At 37.7% G+C, this 18480-nt stretch overlaps 1 protein-coding gene across 1 annotated transcript in view; it reads left to right on the top strand.

Annotated features, from left to right (window-relative positions):
• The window catches only part of RTTN (rotatin), a 147871-nt gene extending 131013 nt beyond the window's left edge, over positions 1-16858 (top strand). The window contains exons 41-48 of the mRNA XM_025211349.1: positions 433-530; positions 3829-3906; positions 5939-6065; positions 7958-8160; positions 10879-11143; positions 12630-12733; positions 14277-14346; positions 16452-16858. Coding sequence (XP_025067134.1) covers positions 433-530; positions 3829-3906; positions 5939-6065; positions 7958-8160; positions 10879-11143; positions 12630-12733; positions 14277-14346; positions 16452-16534 — 1028 coding nt within the window. The 3' untranslated portion in view covers positions 16535-16858. The remainder of the gene's footprint in view (positions 1-432; positions 531-3828; positions 3907-5938; positions 6066-7957; positions 8161-10878; positions 11144-12629; positions 12734-14276; positions 14347-16451) is intronic.
• The last annotated feature ends 1622 nt before the right edge of the window (positions 16859-18480 follow it).

Below are 18480 nucleotides of genomic sequence, written 5' to 3' on the forward strand. Positions count from 1 at the left end.
CAAGGGAAAAAAATGAAAGCTGATTTTGTAGCAAGACCACGTGCCTCGACACATGTATTCAGAAGCAGAGAGAATGCAAACAGGTGTTCTGCACTCCATCAGTTCCTGGCCTTTTCTGATTAGGGGATTATTGGACTTTTGTCCATTTTTTTTATTAATGCATTTACAAACTGGCTGTAGGTATTGAAGATAAATTAATATTTTTGGTTGCCAGTTGAATTGTTCTATACTCCTGGATGTCTTGAGTAACAAAATGAATTAGTTTTTACTCTTTCATTTTATTTCCCTCATACAGAGAACCTTAATTGCTGTGTGGAAACAAATAATTGAAAAGTTGTTTTTGAAATAAGATACCTTACACTCTCACAGGCATGATTTGGTACTTTTGAATGTGAATATTGTTATAAATCATGTAGGGATTTTGTCTTTCAGCTAACCTCATAGACAGCTGCATCAAACAGATGAAGCGCATTCATGCGCAGCTGAACCTAGATTCCCTAAGGCCTGGAAAACCCACACAGAAGAAGAAGGTAACTCTAAAATCTATCAGCCTAAATAAACAATTGTAACTGTAGAAGGCATTTGTGCAGATTAGTCCTTTTATATGATTTCTTGAAAATGAATAGTTGGTAAATAGTTGTTTTTTTAATGGAATACCTGCATCTTTATAGAGAGAAGAAACTCAAATGGACCTCTGATTGTCACCTAATTTTAGTTGCTTAACCTCTTGAGAAGGAAAGGTAGGGTGTGATTCACTTAAGACAGCTCATTGTTGCTCTGAAAAAGTGGAAATCTTTCCTTATTCTGCAGTCACCTGCTTCATTTACTACAAACCTAAAAAATAATGGAAGGGAGCTACCACCAACTTTTTTTTACAGTACATCCATGGCTAATCCAAGGAGCATTCCCATCATGTACAGAGCATAAAACAGATTTCCTGTTTAAAAAAAAACCTAACAACCCTCCCCCCCGCCATGTAATCATGAAATTAAAGACCAGCATATGCATGGCAATAGGTTCCAAATCAAGGTTCCACAATTGTTCTGGAATTTTCCAACTTCTGAAGAATTGATTTTGCAATCTTTCAATTCATTTTTTTTAATGTGATTTATTAAGGTTTTTTTCTTTTTTGGAGGGGGAGGGGAACTGGGGATGGAGGCATGTTAAATAACAAAATGGAAAAAAAACCACATTCCAAATTCTTGTGGCATCATCTTAACAGAATGGGTCATAGTCAGGATTGGAGCTTTTAGCTTCACTTCACAGACCTGATGGAGCTATGAGAGAAATAGTTGGCTTTCATTCTCTATGAACCAGCACTGGCAGGTGATAACACACACACTGGCATTAGATTTCACTTATTTTTCTCATAGCAGAGAACATGAAAACAGGAATTTTGGGTTTGATGACAGGTTCTAAAAGGGATATATTCAAGTGGTCTCAGTATATTATGTGTATTTCAACCAAAGTTTGACTCTTTCTACCTAGTCTCCTCCAACCTGATCATGTGTGACCCTAATTTACCTGCCCCAGGAAGTAGTGCATTGCTGTTCTCCACACTTGCCCAATCAACATCTGATGCCCAGACTTGTTTTATTCCATTCTCCTTACCCAGCTAATCCTAGACTTCCTGTTCAATTTCACTATCAAGCCACAATTTCCCCTGTAATCCCACTCCCTGTATATTTCCCTACCCCCTGCATCCAATCTCTTTGCATAGCCAGTGAACAGAAAAGTACCTATTGTAGATGCTGTTTTCCTTCTATTCTCTTTTACTTTATTACAGGAACTTTACTACCTCCTTTCTCTGGTCTGTTACATTTCTAGTGGGAGAAATGCCTCTCTTCCTCTAGCTACTGGGAGGATACAGATATTCATGCAGTTTCTCTCACAGGAAACTTGCCAGATCTGGGAGAAAATCTTCCTCTTTCAACAAAGAAGATCTCTCCTTCACAAGAGTTGCTGACCCCTGCTTTATACAATAAACCAAACCAAATTTCAGCTGAGCGTTATAGAGTTTAAACTGTGTATAGCAGGCTCATTTGGCCATCAGGAAATACGTACATGGTTAATCTTTGTGACCCATCTAAAATGATGTCTGTGTTTTAATAGCAGCCAGGCAATTGGCAAGATCCTGTCCATTTCAAGGCTGTTACTAGAAGCAAGGCTCTCTATGCCTTGCGCCTATTGTTATGACTCTAAATGAGGTGAAAACACCTGAGCACAGGCTACGTGTGCTCTGAGTAACAATGAAATGAGCATTAATTAGATAGAAAAAGCTGTAAACAGACCTTTTCCTGCAGACAGCTTAAGCCAGTTGTCAGTAATATCCATACAGTGCTCGTTTTAAATGTGGCTTTTGCAAAGCAGATTGCAGATTGGATTTATTATTTAAATACAGTTACATAGTCCATATAGAATTGTGTGGCAACTTTTCAATGGCTGTTTTAGTGTATTTCGTATAATGAACTAGATGAAATGCAACAAAGACAAATGCAAAGTGCTGCTGTTGGGACAGAATAGTTGCATGCACAAATACAAACCGGGGAATGACTTGCTAGTCTTTAGTACTGCAGAGAAGTGCCTGGGGTTTATAGTGGATTATAAGATAAATTCGAGCCAAGCGTGCTCCTGTTGCAAAAAAGACTAACGATGTACTGTGTTGTATTAACAGCAGTGTTTCTTCTTGCAAATCAAGGGAAGGGATTCTTCCTTTCTCTTCAGTATTGCTGAGGCCCCACCTAGAGTACTTTGTCCAGTTTTGGGCCCCGTGTTTCAAGAAGAATGTGGACAGACTGGAAAAGTCCACTGCAGAGCTACAGAAATGATTAGGGCCCTCCAAAGCACAACTTACGAGGAAAAGCTGAAAGAGCAAGGTTATTTAGTATGGAGGAAAGAAGACAGGAGGTGAGAGGGTGTTGATGATGGTCTTCAAACACCTAGAGTACAATTATAGAGAGGATGGAGCTGAGCTTTTTTCTGTGGATGTATGGGATAGGGCTAAGACCAATGGACCTAAGCTGCCCCAGAGAAAATACAAGTTGGAGATGAGAAAGATCTTTCTGACTGACTCTGAGGATAGTTAGAGGTGTTTTTTGCCGTGAGCGGGGTGCTGGACTAGATGACCTTGTAAGCTCCCTTCTAGCCCTACTTTCCTATGATCCTATGAAAAATGAGAAGAAAACTGGGTACAACAATCTCTTAAAAAAAATAACCTGCATATTTCCTTCCACTTCATCCACCCATAGCTATGTGATAGTAAAGCTTTATTTTTATCATTGAATACTGGTAAACATGACACAACTTAAAATCAAGCACTACTGTAGCACTTTAAGATGAAGCATGAACCCTATTTTATACCTTTGTTCCTTTTATGCTTGAGAGAACAGAAATAGCTTTCTGTGGTAGTTGAGCTCCCAGAACTATGATCATCTTTCACAGGTGGTTAGCATGTCAGTGTCCTAAATGGTGGTATGATTGAAGTGCCTTTGTGTTAAGAGTGGTCATGAGATCAGATGTGCTATATACTTATCTGTTAAATTCCCCTTTCTGCTTTAGAATCCAAGTATCAGAGCAACTTTCAGTCTTTTACTATCTTTCTTTGCTATACCATTCGTGGTAGAAAAAAACTGTTCTTTTCATTTTATAGTTAGGAAGCTGAGAGACTAAGTATAATATCACACAGGAAGTCTGTGGTAGAGAAGATACCTAAACGCTGTTCCCCTTAACTTTCAGATGAAAACCCTGATCCCTGGAATATTCCTGTTCTATATACAAAATTAATAGTCCTTTCATACTGAACAGCTTTAAATATTTTTGTCTATACAGGAGGACAGCCTTATCACAGAATTAAAAGGTGCCATGCAGCTTCTAAGAAACTGCCTGTACAGAAATGAAGAATGCAAAGTAAGTAGTCATATTACATAGATCACATGCAATTAGTTAACTGTTTTGAAGAATAAAGATCAGGTTTGTTCAATTTCAAATGCTGTCGTGTTGATTAAGGCTCAGCTAAATAGCCCTGTGTGAAAAAGCTTTAATTTCATTGACCTAAAACAGAGCATATTGTATGCATATGTTAGACTTTTAACTATGACATGGAAAACAACTTTATACAAACTTCTTCCAACAAATTTTGAGACAAATAAAATGCTGAATATCTGTAGCAGGTTGTCCAAAAGTTTGTGGTGCTACATGTGCTGGATACCCTCTTCCTGCTTCCTTCCCTTCTCTTTCTTGCCCTTGTTAGAAAAATCAAACATTTGAAGTGAAAAAATGGATGCCTGTAGAAAAAAATGGATAATGTAGGAAGGCATGGAGAAGAGCATGGGTATGCAACAGAAAAGTACATGAGGGAGAGGCTTACAAGTTTAGCAAATGCCACTTCTTTCCATCTCTCCTCTCCATCCAGTCTATTTCCTCTACCCTTTCTGAAAGAAAAACAACTAAACTGACTACAGCAAAGAGGGGAGTTTGTTCATTTTTATCTATATATTCTTAGTGCCTTTTACTTTTTATCATATAACATTTTCTGCCCTGATCCTCTGGAGCTGGCTATTTTTCTGTCTTTTAACATTTCTCCTGCTCATGGATCTTTATTCTATCTGGCATTTTTTCCCTACCTCAGTTCCTTTAATCTAATTTCTGTGTACTTTAAAATTTCTCTTTTATTCTCCTCTTTATCATGTTTTAATTTCCAGCTCCTTTTCCTTGAACTTTGGTACATTTGTGTCTCTGGTTTACTACTTTTCTTCCTTTCCTGTTCATAATCCCTTACCCTACTCCTTTCATGAATTTTCACTCCACTTGGTCTCTTCATCTTTTCCATTGTCATGGGACTGGTTTACACCTTGTGCTGTCTTTGGGCAGTGCACTGCAAGAACCCACATTAGAACTGCAGCAAGAGGTGCTACACTGCAACCTATAGGGTAACAGCTTCTGTATAAATGCTACATAGTAGTCTGTAATTGTGCCTGACCTCAACCATTTATGATGAGGCTTGAACCCTACAATCCTTAAATGGACATATACCACTGTCAGAAAACCGGATGTAGCTGTTTGTGTAGGCTAGTATCCTTCTTTCTCCACCAGTAACCCAGGCACTAGATCAGATGATTAATTAGCATTTACCTTCTTAAATTTTTTGTTCTTAGTCTCTTTCATCAGAAATCTGAAGAAATCATTTATTGATGGAGAAAGGAAGATTACTGACTAAAATTAAAGTTCTGTACCTCTTGTTTGACAATTTATGAAATGAGGCGGTGCCCTTCTTAACCCTGCTTTTGTCTGTACTGTTTAATTGCAGTACCAGCACTACATGCAAATGCTACTACTGGCTTGGTAGCGGGTACATGCAGGGCAGCATAGTGTATTTCAATATGACAGTCTGGAGCCATTAATTGTGTGGTATAAACTTTACTCTCCAAGAACTTCACTTGTAGGCAACAACCTTGCTTTCTAGGAAGTATTGACTGTAAGTATAGATTTACAAAAGCAATATATTCAGTTGCTAGTAAGCAACCATTAGTTTTAAAAGTATATATCTGAGAACTTACTACCAAATCAGTGGAAACTATTTCAGCATCTGGGTTTTGATAGGCACATATCAGCACGTATTGTTGTAAACAATTTTATAGAGTCAAAGTTCATGCAAAGTTCAATCAAATCTTCAGATGCTCATTTGAAAACTTTCTTGAGGAAACATTTCCATGTTGAACCAAAGGTGTCTATTCTGGCTCCACTGCTATTTAAAGTAACAAATTAAAGTAGAAACTCTGAGGGGAAAATATTTTTTTTTTAAATCTTCACTAGTTGTTATACTAGTAACAACTTCTCATGTATAAAGAAAAGGAAAGAATTTTTAAGTGTTATCCTTTAATACATAATTCTTTACAATGGTATTCAGGATTGTACTATGTCCTTCTCATTTTTTTGATAGGCAGTAGCACTTGAGGCTCACCTTGTCCCTGTTCTTCACTGTCTCTGGCCATGGTTTTTAATGGATGATTCCTTAATGCAAATAGGTCTGCATTTGCTTTGTGTCTACACTGCAAACTATCTGGCAGGTAAGTGTGTCACATTTCAGTATAACATGACAAAATCATTTAACCAATTTTAATAAATGTGGAAAGGGATACATAGAGGGGAAGTATTTTATAAGTTTTAATGTCAGAAAGGTTGTATGTTTTTCCTAAGGAAGGAAAAAGATAGCAAGTGAAATATTGTGACTTTTGCTGTTGACTTTAATGGGATTAGGATTTTACCTTGGGTACCTATTTCAAGTCTTTTGAAGGGAAATGACTTTGTTATTCTTTCAAGACGAGTATAAAATTTTAGCCAAGCTTGAACTCTCAGAATCTCAATAGTCCCACAGCACTGTAATGTATTGTGTGGAAATACTACTTGCGTGACAGAGAATAGTTGCAATGATCCTTTATTCAGAATATACTCAAGTGTCAACATGAAGTTTGTACTTCTGAAAGACTGGAAACGTGGCATTTTAAATTATTCACTTTGATGTTTAAGACCAGACCAGAAGAAACAATCAGATCATCTAGTGCAGGGGTTATCAACTGGGGGTATGCGTACCCCTTGGGGTACTTGGACCGGTCCGGGGGGGGAGGGGGGGGGCTGACCACTACAGCCACACGCCAGCCCAGTGAGTTTCCCCACCCCGTAGAGGGGCGCCACTGCCCTCACCCTAGCCCAGAGAGCTTCCATGCTGTGCCCTGGCCCTGCTCCTGAGGCGGCGGTGCTCCATGCCTGCATGCCGTCCCTGCCTCCCTACTTGGCATCCGGCCGGGGGTACTTAGACACTTAGACTAAACAAGGTTGAAAAACCCTGATCCAGTGTAACTATTACATTTTACTCATTTGACCCAAGTTGAGCCCAGTAACTTATTTAATTAAAGAGCATCTCCTAAAAAGGCCTCCATACTTGATCTGATGACATCAAACATGGAAAATCTCCCGCTTCCCTTGAGAGTTTGTTGGGCAAGTTAATCACCATCACAGTTAATAAATTGTGCTTTTATTTATTTATAATTATGAATTTATCTGGTGGCCATGTTCTAGTTATTGAATCCTGTTAAATATCTACCCAATAGTTCCCCAGTATTTTCTCCTCAAAAAGGTACTTCGGACACTTGATTTGATTAGAGCGTGGAAACAAAACAGACTGAGCTCTCAAAGTCTCTCTCTGTAAGAGAGACTCCTGCATTCCAATTATTTTCAAGTCTTTTTATTCTCTGTCCTCTCCAGTTTTTAAAATGTGAAGCAATACGTTAGCCAAATACTACCTGTTGAGCTGAATATGAGAGTGTCTGTGGGAAACTTAATGGTTTACGGCGACTAGAAGTCGCACTAAATCATCTAAGGGTCTCTTCTGGTCTTGACCAGAGTGCATCTGTTACAAAAAAAATATTGCTTCTTTTTGTTTGCTTGTGAAGGTATGTGGTTTTAATTTAATCACGTTATCTCCCTCTCACCATCAGTTCATTAAACCACTTCTGTTTTGTGTCATAGAAGTAAGAAATATTTGTTGATACTAGTTCATAAAGCAACATCAATGAAATTGCCTATTTTTATCTTTACTTAATATTAGTATTTCTTAGGATCCAACCTGCTGGAATGTTTTAAGTGTTATTGCAGTATAAATAAGTGTAGTGTGTAATACCAAATTTAATTGTTTGGTGGGTTGGAAATTTAATCTGAGCATGAAATTTTGCACTGTAAAGTATTGTGGGCTGCAACTTCCGAGCTTAAAGGACATAAAGGCTTGTCATATAGAGTCATCCAGAAGTAGGGCTGGAAGGGACCTCCATTCCAACCCCCGGTCATCTAACCAAATCCCCAGTGTGGAACTCTTATCTTCTGATTTTTGTGAAGGCATTCTCAGACATACCAACTGTAAAGCAGTTAAATTCTAAGCGTTAATGATGATGTTTCATCCTTTAAGGTTGTACTTCTCTTTGTTGGGCAAGTGGTGGACCGTCTGCACTTCAGAGCACACAGAGAAATGCACCTACCACCTCTCTTATGTATAACATCATGAAGTTAGCTTCCCAAACAGCAGCTGAAAACAGCATAATTCAACAAACGGCCTTTTCTCTTCTTTCCAACCTTGCTGTGTCACATGACTGCAAAGGTGTGATTCAAAAGGTAAGTAGGTGTTACATAGTTGCTTCTGTATTTTCAAATGCCCTGAAAGCTGGTAGATGCCTGAAGAGAAACTATGAAAGTCATGTGTCTGGCTGTTCAGAGCGTACGAGTTCAGGAAAAAAACTTGTATATGTGCGTAGTCTCAGTGAATCAAATGTAGCTACTGATGTGCGTATAACTGGTTCAATGTAATGTGATTGAGTAGGGAAGGATGGTGAAGTGGCTAGCATAACATTGTTATGTTCCTTGATTATTCTCACAAGCATCAAATTCAGGAATTCTCAATTCACTACAAAGTAGGAATACCTCTTGCTATATTGTCTCCTGGGCCTTCCTCTTCCCCTAATTTACATTTTGCATAATATTCCTAAGGCAAGTAATAGAAAATAGTCATGCGTTCATACGTTCATATACCAATACTTGTTCTGTCCTATTTGAAAATCAGTAATTCTACAGCTTGCTTATCTCTCTTCCTGCTCTTTTCTGTTCTTCTTTTCCCCATTCCTTTGCCGCACATCTCTGATTAGTTGCTTTTTTCTTCACCTTCTTTGCATGTGTCCCTATCAAACATCCTCCTCTTTGGATGTTTCTCTTTCTTTTGGCAAGTAGCTTCCATCTCATTTCCTCCTTCTATATAACCCTCGTATTCTTTGTTGCTACTTTTTTCTAGTTTCCAGTAACTTTTGCTGTGTTTTGCATCAGAGCCTTGAAGGCTATAAAAGCAGGGGGAAAACTAGAAGGCGGAAATATATTACCGTACTCTGCTCATAAGAGCCCTTCACCTTCAGAGATGTATTTGTTTACCACTTGTTTGTTTAAGCTGAAGGGATCTTAATTTAAAGGGAACAATAGATACGCAGTGAAATACAATACAGTTGGACAGACTCTTCAGATCTTGTTACTTTTACTCTTTAGGTACATACAGGATAATATTTAGATTGACCAAACCAGGGATAGGCTCAATAGAGCAGTTATGCAGAGAACTTAAATAGCCCTCCCCCCCCCCCCCCAAAAAAAAAAAGAAACAACCAACCAAACAAAAAAAACCTGAGTCAGTACACTAACTTAGTTTGAGATCAGATTAACCCAATCTAAGAAAGGGTTAACTGGATCTCATAAACGTCTATAAAGATTTGCAATGCAGCCCAACAGCTTGCCCCAACCCCCCGAGCTGTGCTTTTCCCATCCTGCCCTGACCCTGACTGAGCTATTTTTAGCCCTCCCTGTCTCCTGAAACCCTCTATTCTTCCCACCCATTCTCCCAACCCTGAGTTACTTCACTAGCTCTAGACTTTCCCCTAAAGTCAAAGCAGACTATTTTAGTGCAAAGACCAGTAACATGGTCTGGTTTCAAACACCTCAAAGAATCTCTAGGCTCCAGTCTCAGAAGACTAGAGGATTTCACAGAACTACCTATGCAGTAAGAAGAGAACTAAGAAATGATTACTCCAGTAATCATCAAAGCTTTTCAGACCCTTTTATTCTCAAGTATTAAAATAGATGATGCATGCTGCCTGAAACTGCTTTGACCTCATCTATCTAACTACTAGCAGAAATTCCATGCCTTTCACACGATGGAATATTGAACAATATGGGTTTGTAGTATACATAGTTGTTTCAGTATAACTTCCCTCTAAGTTGTAAGTGAAGGATATTACCACTGAATATTGCCTGTTCTGTTGCAGCACTCAAATGTTTACTATAATGTCAGCTCAAATAGAAGTGATAACTGTTAGTTCAGTAATTAGCTATTAATCAGTTAACTAATTATACTTTCTGCAGCACTCAGTGTTAAATGTTTTATACTATATTATTTTATGATACAATATGTCACTATTTTGTACTGCAATAATATTACTATATCAAAAATACATATAACAGTGATTCTCAACTTGGGTGTCTTGATATCCTTTCAAGGGAGCCACAGGTTGCCATGTAGTGTTAGCATTGTTAGGTGTGCAAACTTGATTCAGAAAATACAGCAAGGCATTTCAAATATGCTTCTGAGTTGTTTGCAACAGAAGAGTTGTTATGTTATTTTTCTGAAGTCAAAAGGTGAGTGAAAACTGAGAACTGGCATTTTTTTAAAGGTGCCTTGAATCTAAAAACATTGAGGATCGCTGATATAACTCATTAAAGTGAAATACTTCATTGATTGAATTGTTTTGTTTCCTGTATTGCTATAGAAACAAAACTCAATCAGCTAAAACATAAAACGGTGGATATTTTACTTTATATGAGCATGACTTGTGTTAGACTAATTGGCATTATGTTATCTTGTTAACATACAGATTGATAAATGAAAGGAGTTCTGTATTTCACTTTTTGTACAACCTTTTGACCAGACTTCATGTTTTTTACTACCTTATCCCCTGAAATACTTAGTTAATTTTTTTTAAATATAGTGTAAATTATAGTATTGTTGGCTTTGAATCTACAGACTGAGAAGCAATAAACTGAGTATTGTGTTAAGACTGTAATTTGGAAAGTCTACAAGGAGGCACCAATAGGCATTGCTACAACAAAAGTACTTGTTACCTGCTTTAGGTTTTATAACAAAATATTGCTGAAAAATTATTTATATTTACTAATGTGTGAGTAAGAGGCAAACTCATAATGAAACAATAGACAAGGAAAGACCATTTACCTGGGAAATACAAGAGGTTTGAAAGAAAAGTTATTGTGATAACTTAATGTGGATTTTCTCTCTTCTGACAGAGTAACTTCTTACAAAACTTTCTGTCTCTGTCATTGCCAAAAAGAGTAAATAAAAACTTCAGTACACTAGCCAGCCTTTGGCTAAAGCTCCTATTGAACATTTCCTTTGGAGAAGATGGACAGCAGATGATCATGAAGCTAAATGGCAGTTTAGACCAAATTGTTGAAATGAGCAAATATAAGCATAAGAGTCACCACTTAGCACTTCTTATCCTGCACAATATGTGCTTTAGTTCAACTAACAAACCCAAGATACTGGGTAATGGTAAGTACCTAAAGGTTATTTCATTTAAGCTTTTGTCCATGTATTGCAATACTGTGTTTTCATTGAAAAGGGGATACTTACTGAAAAAGTATTGTTTCTAAAAGAATGTTTATTAAATTAATAATTGGCTATTCTAATACATTTTAGAAAAATGTAAACCCAAAATACTGGAAGAAATATATTAAAAAAATAAGACTATCAAATATAGACCAGACACTGTTATGATTATGATTTACAATTTAGATTTATATCCTGTTTTACCCAGAAAGGTTCAAGATGGCTTTACAATAATCTTATCGTTAATTTTGAGATTGAGTATTTTGAAATTATATTGTAATATGAATGTAACATGTTTAGCAATCTATTATGAATGAGTGACCATGCCTTTCCAAAAAGGAAATAGAAAGAATCCCTAAATATATAGGACACCAGTTTTAAAATCTAATTTAGAAAGACAATAAAAAAGGAAAATTGTGAATTAGTTACAGATGCTGTTTTTCAATTGCACAACTACTTCTTACCAGGAGGGTGGTGAAGCACTGGAACAGTTTATCCAGAGAGGTGGTGGAATCTCCATCCTTGGAGGTTTTTAAGCCTTGCTTGACAAAATCCTTGCTGGGATGATCTTGTTGGGGATGGTCGTGCTTTGAGCAGTCGGTTGGACTAGATGACCTCCTGAGGTCCTTTCCAACTCTAATTTTCTATGATTCTGTAAACTTAGTCCAGGCAATTAGTCCCTTTGGAAAACAATGCCTCTTATGTTAAACTACATTTATTTTTCTCTGGGTGAAACCCACAATACCGATAAGTATGGCAAAAATGCTTCTTGTAGATGGAAGAATACTCGTTCGACCTTTAGTTAAAGTACCCCCACTGCCATTTTGAACCAAAGGAGTTCTTATGTATGAGATGCGGTGGCTAGCTGGAGCATGCTAATTGGCACGCTCCAGCAGACTCAATTAATCAAGCACTGTAATTACAGCATGTCAGAGCAGCCTTCCCGCACATATACAGGCACCATACGTGTTCTCATGGTTTTTTTCTTAGATCGTTATTCAGCATTCTGGATAAACAGTCATTATTCAACTCCATAATCTGGCCTAGTGATTCTCAACAAGAGTACCACCAGATGCTGGGATGCGGTGAGATCTTTTCAAGGGTGTCGCAAAGTGCAGTATTAGCACTGTTAGCTGGGTAAACACCTACACATGATTCACAATATAAACCCAGAGATTTCAAATAGGAATACATAATATCAAATCATTCTGAGCTACTGTGGTCTTTCTCAGTGCTCACTTTTATAGTGCTAAAATGTCCAGCAGGTGCTTGCTCTAATTTGACCTGTTCTGATTGCACAATAGGAACAAAGTTTATACAATAACAAAATTGAAATATATAGAAATACAGGCAAATTTTCAGTGCAAGAATATTTCATAGATGATAATCTATTTTAATGTACTTTTTGGGCTTTTATTTTCCTCATTAGATAAAGCTATTGCAGTGCTGTCTTCCTGTTTGGAAAGTGACAGTCTCACTGTTCAGAGAATTGGAGCATCTGCGCTTTGGGCTTTGCTTCACAATTATCAGAAGGTTAGTATTTGGCAAACACTTGCTAGTTAGGAAAAATCTCAGAACTTAAAGGAAAATTTTCTCTAATGAAGGAGATGTCTTTAGCATGCTTTTGCATTAATGTTGATCCTCTACATATTTGTTATCGTGTAACACAAATCCTCTCAGAGTTATAAAATTATGTATCAATCCTGAATTTTGCTTGGCCTTGGCAGATACCAACACCTGTGTAAAACTCTGAAACGTCACACAAATGCAAGGACCCAGTTGCACAAAATAAGTTGTAAGATTTGGGCCTAGGATTGGTGAAGCAAATTATTTGCCACATAAACCCTATAGATCTTAAGAGAATGCTCTTTTTAGGGTCTACCCTAAGGGTTTCCCTCAACTAGTCTAAGACAGGTATCAGACATACAGCCCATGGGCTGGATCCAGCCTGGAGAGCCACTGTATCCAGCCCACTGAGCTACCGGTAGGCCACTGAAATTTGAGGGGGCATGGCCAGGAAAGATTGGCCTGCCCTTCTGAGGAATCCAGGGCACTTGTATAGGAGGATGAGCAAGGGCTGATTATAGTTCCGGTCACCTTCCAGTCACTTCTTCTGTTACCATTAAAAGAGGCCCAGCTCCTTGGGCTCCCCTTGCCACCACTGTGTGCTGCATGCCCCATGCTGGAGCCAAAGCCATTGCCACCATGTACGACATGTGCTGCCACTGCCACACAAGACGTGGCAGCAGCAGAAGCTTCAACTTTGGCATAGGGCACACTGCACATGGTGGGAGCCAGAGCTGCTACCACCACTGAGCTTCCCTGTGTCCCAGACTGGATCTGGCCTGGGACAGGAGGTGAGTTTGACATCCCTGGCCTAAGCCATACAAGCCCCCAGCCCTGTCTATATTACCTTGAGCCAGCTATACACAAAGGCCTTCTTTCTTAAAGGGCCTCTTTTAAAAGATCTGTTCTAAAGAAACAGACAGCAGAGCTCCTCTAGAAATCGTTCTGCTAACTACCTGTTTCTCATTCTGTTAATGGCTTTATGTACAAGCCATAGAGATGGGAAGTGGGGCATAAACGGGCTGGAAGTTAAGTACAAGGACTTATAGGTTTGCTCCTGCTGGACTACTTATGTTTGTGACCTGCATGGTCTAGGTGAGTTCTGAACTTACTAAAGAGTGGCAGGCTAAGGGGAAGCTTGAACTTGGGCTCTGATGCACAGCAGAGCTTCTAGAGTTAAGTTGGATCATTGCCCTTAGGATGTAGCAAAGAAATTTCTAATGTTAGTGATCACTAGGTTGGAATACAAGGTGGACAGTAGTAGAAGGGTAGATGTACCCAAAGACTGAAAGCAACGTTTAGGAGTGAAGTCCATAATGCTTCATTTCATTGGTATCTGTTAATTTTTCCCGATGTGTATGATGGTACAATCTCATGTTATGCTCTGAAGTTCTAGAATGCCATATTTTGTTGCCTAGCTGCCAAGAAATTAGCTGCCGGCTGAAACGGTAGTTTCATTGCGTGTCAATTTTTTGAAATAAGGTTAATAGATTATTCTTTTGTGCTACAGGCAAAAGTGACTTTGAAGAATCCTTCAATAAAGAGAAGAATAGATGAGGCTTATTCTTTAGTGAAGAAAAGTAAGTTATTGGAGAAAGTTGGTTTCCATCTCAAAAAATTACCTAAATTTTGTAATTTTTCTGTCAAGCTAGATCAATACACTATATTGTACAACATCAAAAAAACCCATTTTGCTCTATTGTAAGGTTTTCTAAAACTTCAGGTTTTATACAATGATCCTTTTAAATTCACAGATAGGCATCTCTTTAAAAAAAAAAAAAAAAAAGGAAAAATTCTTGTGACAATTTTTAAATAAGAATGTGATGTGGTAATTGTAAAGATTAGTTTGATCAATACATTTGATTGTGCTTACAGCAAAATAATGTTCTGTGCCACATGCTACCTCTGGGTTAAGCTTTGAACAAGAAACACTGCCCAGTTAAGACTGACCTCACTTAACACTGCTCAGTTGATAAATTCAACTACACGGAGATGAATTCAGGACTGTTCGTTGCTCTATTCTGTCTTTATTGCTATCTAAGTTGGCTGGTTTTTACTTTGACCTTGGATAGGGTTTTAGAAAACTTGTTGAAAGTATCTGCAAGTAGCTGTAATTTGGACAGCTTTTATACTTAGATTAGCTGTCTGTACTGGTAGAAAAATTAAAAGCATCTGTTTTGGGACTTTTCTCTGAACAGGACATTGGAGTAGGGCTGCAGCTCCATTGAGCTTGTCAGTTTGTCATTTACATTAGAAACCTGTTTCTGCAAAGACGTCTGCAAATGCTTAATCTTAAACACACGAGCATTTTAAGTATGTGTAGGACTGGGGACAAGCTTCCTTACCTCTTTTACAAGGAGTGGCCAAGAAATTACTGTTAAATCGAGAGAGTTTTGGTTTGGTTTTGGAGATGGTTAACATCAGGAAAGTGATTTTTGCCAGTTTCGTTTTGTGGACTTGATTATCTTGGCACTCATCTCTGTTGTGATAGTGTTATACTGTTACAACCTCTTTAAAAAAAAAAAAGAAAAAAGAAAAAGAAAAAGTGAAGAATGTGGGCAGGGAACTTCTTGTTTTCCTGTCATGATTATCCTACAGTAGAACAGTTTGTATATCCATAATGCTTTCTAAATGCAGTTTGTACTGTACAAGATATTTATTTTACAACCTCACTTATTTGCATTAATAACTTAATGAACTACTGAATTTTGCAAATTAGTAGGTTGAATCAACACAATTAAAATTCATAATGGATTAAGATAATGAATTATAATACCTAGGGCCCTAGATTGTACTGTTTGAAAATAAATAAATAATGAAGTTGTAATTATGTCTTACAATCATGCAGAGTTGTTCAGAAAGCTTACCTCAGGAAGATTTATCTAACTAGCTTACCCTAGCTGAAGCCTTACAAGGCTGACTAGGCTAACAGCTCATAAATAGGAATGTACTGATTGGCTTGCTGAAGGAATTCCTTCATGCTGCACTTCTGAAGTAAACCTCACGTGCTATCTGCACCATCTCCAGAAGGATCCCAAGACTGTGCTGGAAAACAAGCTCCATCCACCTGCTCCCATTTTTGCTTGTCAGTTAACCAAAAAATGTTAGATGGTCCCTTTCTGCTACATACACGAAGTGATTCTTAGGATTTTAAGTCTCAGGTGTGCTCCAGGGCAGTGCTGGACATGCCCCATTCTGCCCTATTACCTCCTCCTACACAGTGGTTAATTTCAAGAAGCAGCAAGCAGCATATGCAGAGCAGAGGTAAGTGGGACAGGGTTTGTTTCTTAGAGACCAGCTCTTCTTGTTTTCTTCACATTCCTCTTTTGTTCTGTGGAGGCAAAGTTTAAAAAAAAAAACAAAAAAAACAAGGGATCAAACTATTAGACATTAAGACAACTGCCAGGATGGCACTAGGGTTAACCCAGGCTGATCAAAGAATGTTTCCTTGCCCCTACTGAGTGAGAGCTTCCAGGGCTGATTATGTTGAACTTTAATAGGACTAGTGTGAAGCACTGTTACAACATCTTTGAAAGGTGAAGAGTGATTACTGACTTGATACACATGAAATAGGAAGAGTCTCCTATATCCATCATGGGTTTTATTTAACTTTTAATGTGTTGTATTTTGTGAAGTATTAGAATTTAATCAAAAAGCACTCCAATCTTGTTTTTCTCCTCTTTAGCTCTTCCACAGCCAGAAGAAAATCAGTTAAAAGGCTACCACTTAAAATGTTTAGAGAATTTAGTTCAGCTTCTCAACAGTTAATGACTGTTAGAGGACTTCTCATATTGAAGTTGGACAACTTGCGCAGTGGAGAAGGTAGAATGTGAAGAAAAGACTTTTATTCCTTAGATTTGTACATGCAGCACGTTACAGAAGAAGTTACGACATCTTTGGAAAAGGAGTTGATCACCTTATGCCAAAGAATTTATATTGAATGTGGTTGAACCTGTGTATATTGTAATCCCAATGGGAAAATTTGAGAGTGCTCTTATGCGTGGGAAGTGCAAAAAAAGATTATGTTGAAATTATTACTGGAAAATATTAGTTGCTGATTTCAGCAAGTCTAAATAAAGTATATTTTATCAAAAGGAATGTTGATTGTGGACTGTAATTTATAGATGTATTGTATATAAACAAGATACATTTTAATACTCTAATTTTTTCAAAGATTAACTTCTACATCAATTGTTCTGTTGTATCCTGGTATATCATAAGTGACATTAGCTTTTATATTCCAATTTTTTTCAGTTGTAAAATTAAAGCCTTTGTTTCTTAAATGAATGCAAAGTAAAAGAGTAGTCCATATTGATACCACAGTGATAGTTCTGTTAATATAGCAGATCTGTTGTCTGTATACATATTTGTGGCACTTCTATTAAAAATCAAAATGCAATAGTTTTAATCCCAGAGTTGTTGAAAATATTTCCAGAATGCCTTTGGTTTTAGAGTTCTGGAACTGTACAGAAAATTGTTCACTTCAGAAATTTAGTCTGTTATCTGTGATTTAAAGAGCTATATTTACACTGCTACCATATTAATAATGTAATTGGGGGACAGCTCAGTAAATTCTATACAAGCTATAACCAAGAAAACTAAATTGTGAGAAGAGCGTTGCAACGTAAAAGTTTGGCTAAGAGCTTAAATGCTTCTCAGATCCTCTATAGGGCCCTTGTGTTCCCCTGTAATACTTTTTAGGACTCCATCCAGGATGGGTGACAGGATGATGGCAGACATAAAAATAATGGCATGTGGGGATTTGATCCTTTGTCCAAACAGTTGCATAGCCTGCCATACCACACATTCATGGCAGGACATGCAATTTTGGAGACTAGAAACGAGCCCAGTTGCACCCTTATCAGCAGGGGATCCTGAATGTTCTCTGATAATAATAAATAAATAAATAATCCCCAATTTTCGGTTTAAAAAAAGTAACCTGAAATCCACATTTTTCCATGATTAAAATGAAAACACCACTTATATATTGATGTGTATAGCGGTGTTTCATTTTAATCATGGAAAAATGTGGATTTTGGGTAACTTTTTTTTAAACTGAAAATTGGTTTTGTGTTGTTTTTAATCAGAGAAAAACAGGATCCCTGATTATCAGGAATATTGCAACCCAAATGTGGTTGGTTAACAGTATCAGGATAGGGCAGCCTCATGTTCAGTTTATGGCACCATGCAAACCAGCCCCAAGGATGTTTTGGTTGTTGGTTTGCCATTTTATGGTGCTATACATTGTCTGAACTTGTGGCTAGTTAATCATATCATAAATGTAAAAGGGCCCCAGTGTCATTTGAAAACAAGTAAATTGAAAGGTTTAGCCTAAACTAACCTCTCAAAAACAATGGAAGCAGACCTTTATGTCTCCACCTTTAACTGCCCCTCCTCTTCCTCGCTAGACCTAGCAAAATCTTAGAATTAGACCATACAAGAGAAGACTAGCACTTTCACCTGACCAACACAGTGTAGCTTGGAATATTTCTAAATTCAGACTTGGAATTTTGAATTAGAATATGTAGCATTTTAATTTAAGTGTTCTGGCAACACACACAACTGTTCAAACACACAGTACTGTGCAGTCTGATAACATTAGGCTAGACATTGTCATGAAGATAATGCTGGGGATACTCACCATTAGAACTACAGTAGCTCAAAAAAACCCAAACAAAATCATTTAGCGACTTCCCTGAAATAAGAAACGCAAT

The sequence above is a fragment of the Alligator sinensis genome, unplaced genomic scaffold, assembly GCF_000455745.1.
Source record: "Alligator sinensis unplaced genomic scaffold, ASM45574v1 scaffold1213_1, whole genome shotgun sequence".
Taxonomy (NCBI): domain Eukaryota; kingdom Metazoa; phylum Chordata; order Crocodylia; family Alligatoridae; genus Alligator; species Alligator sinensis.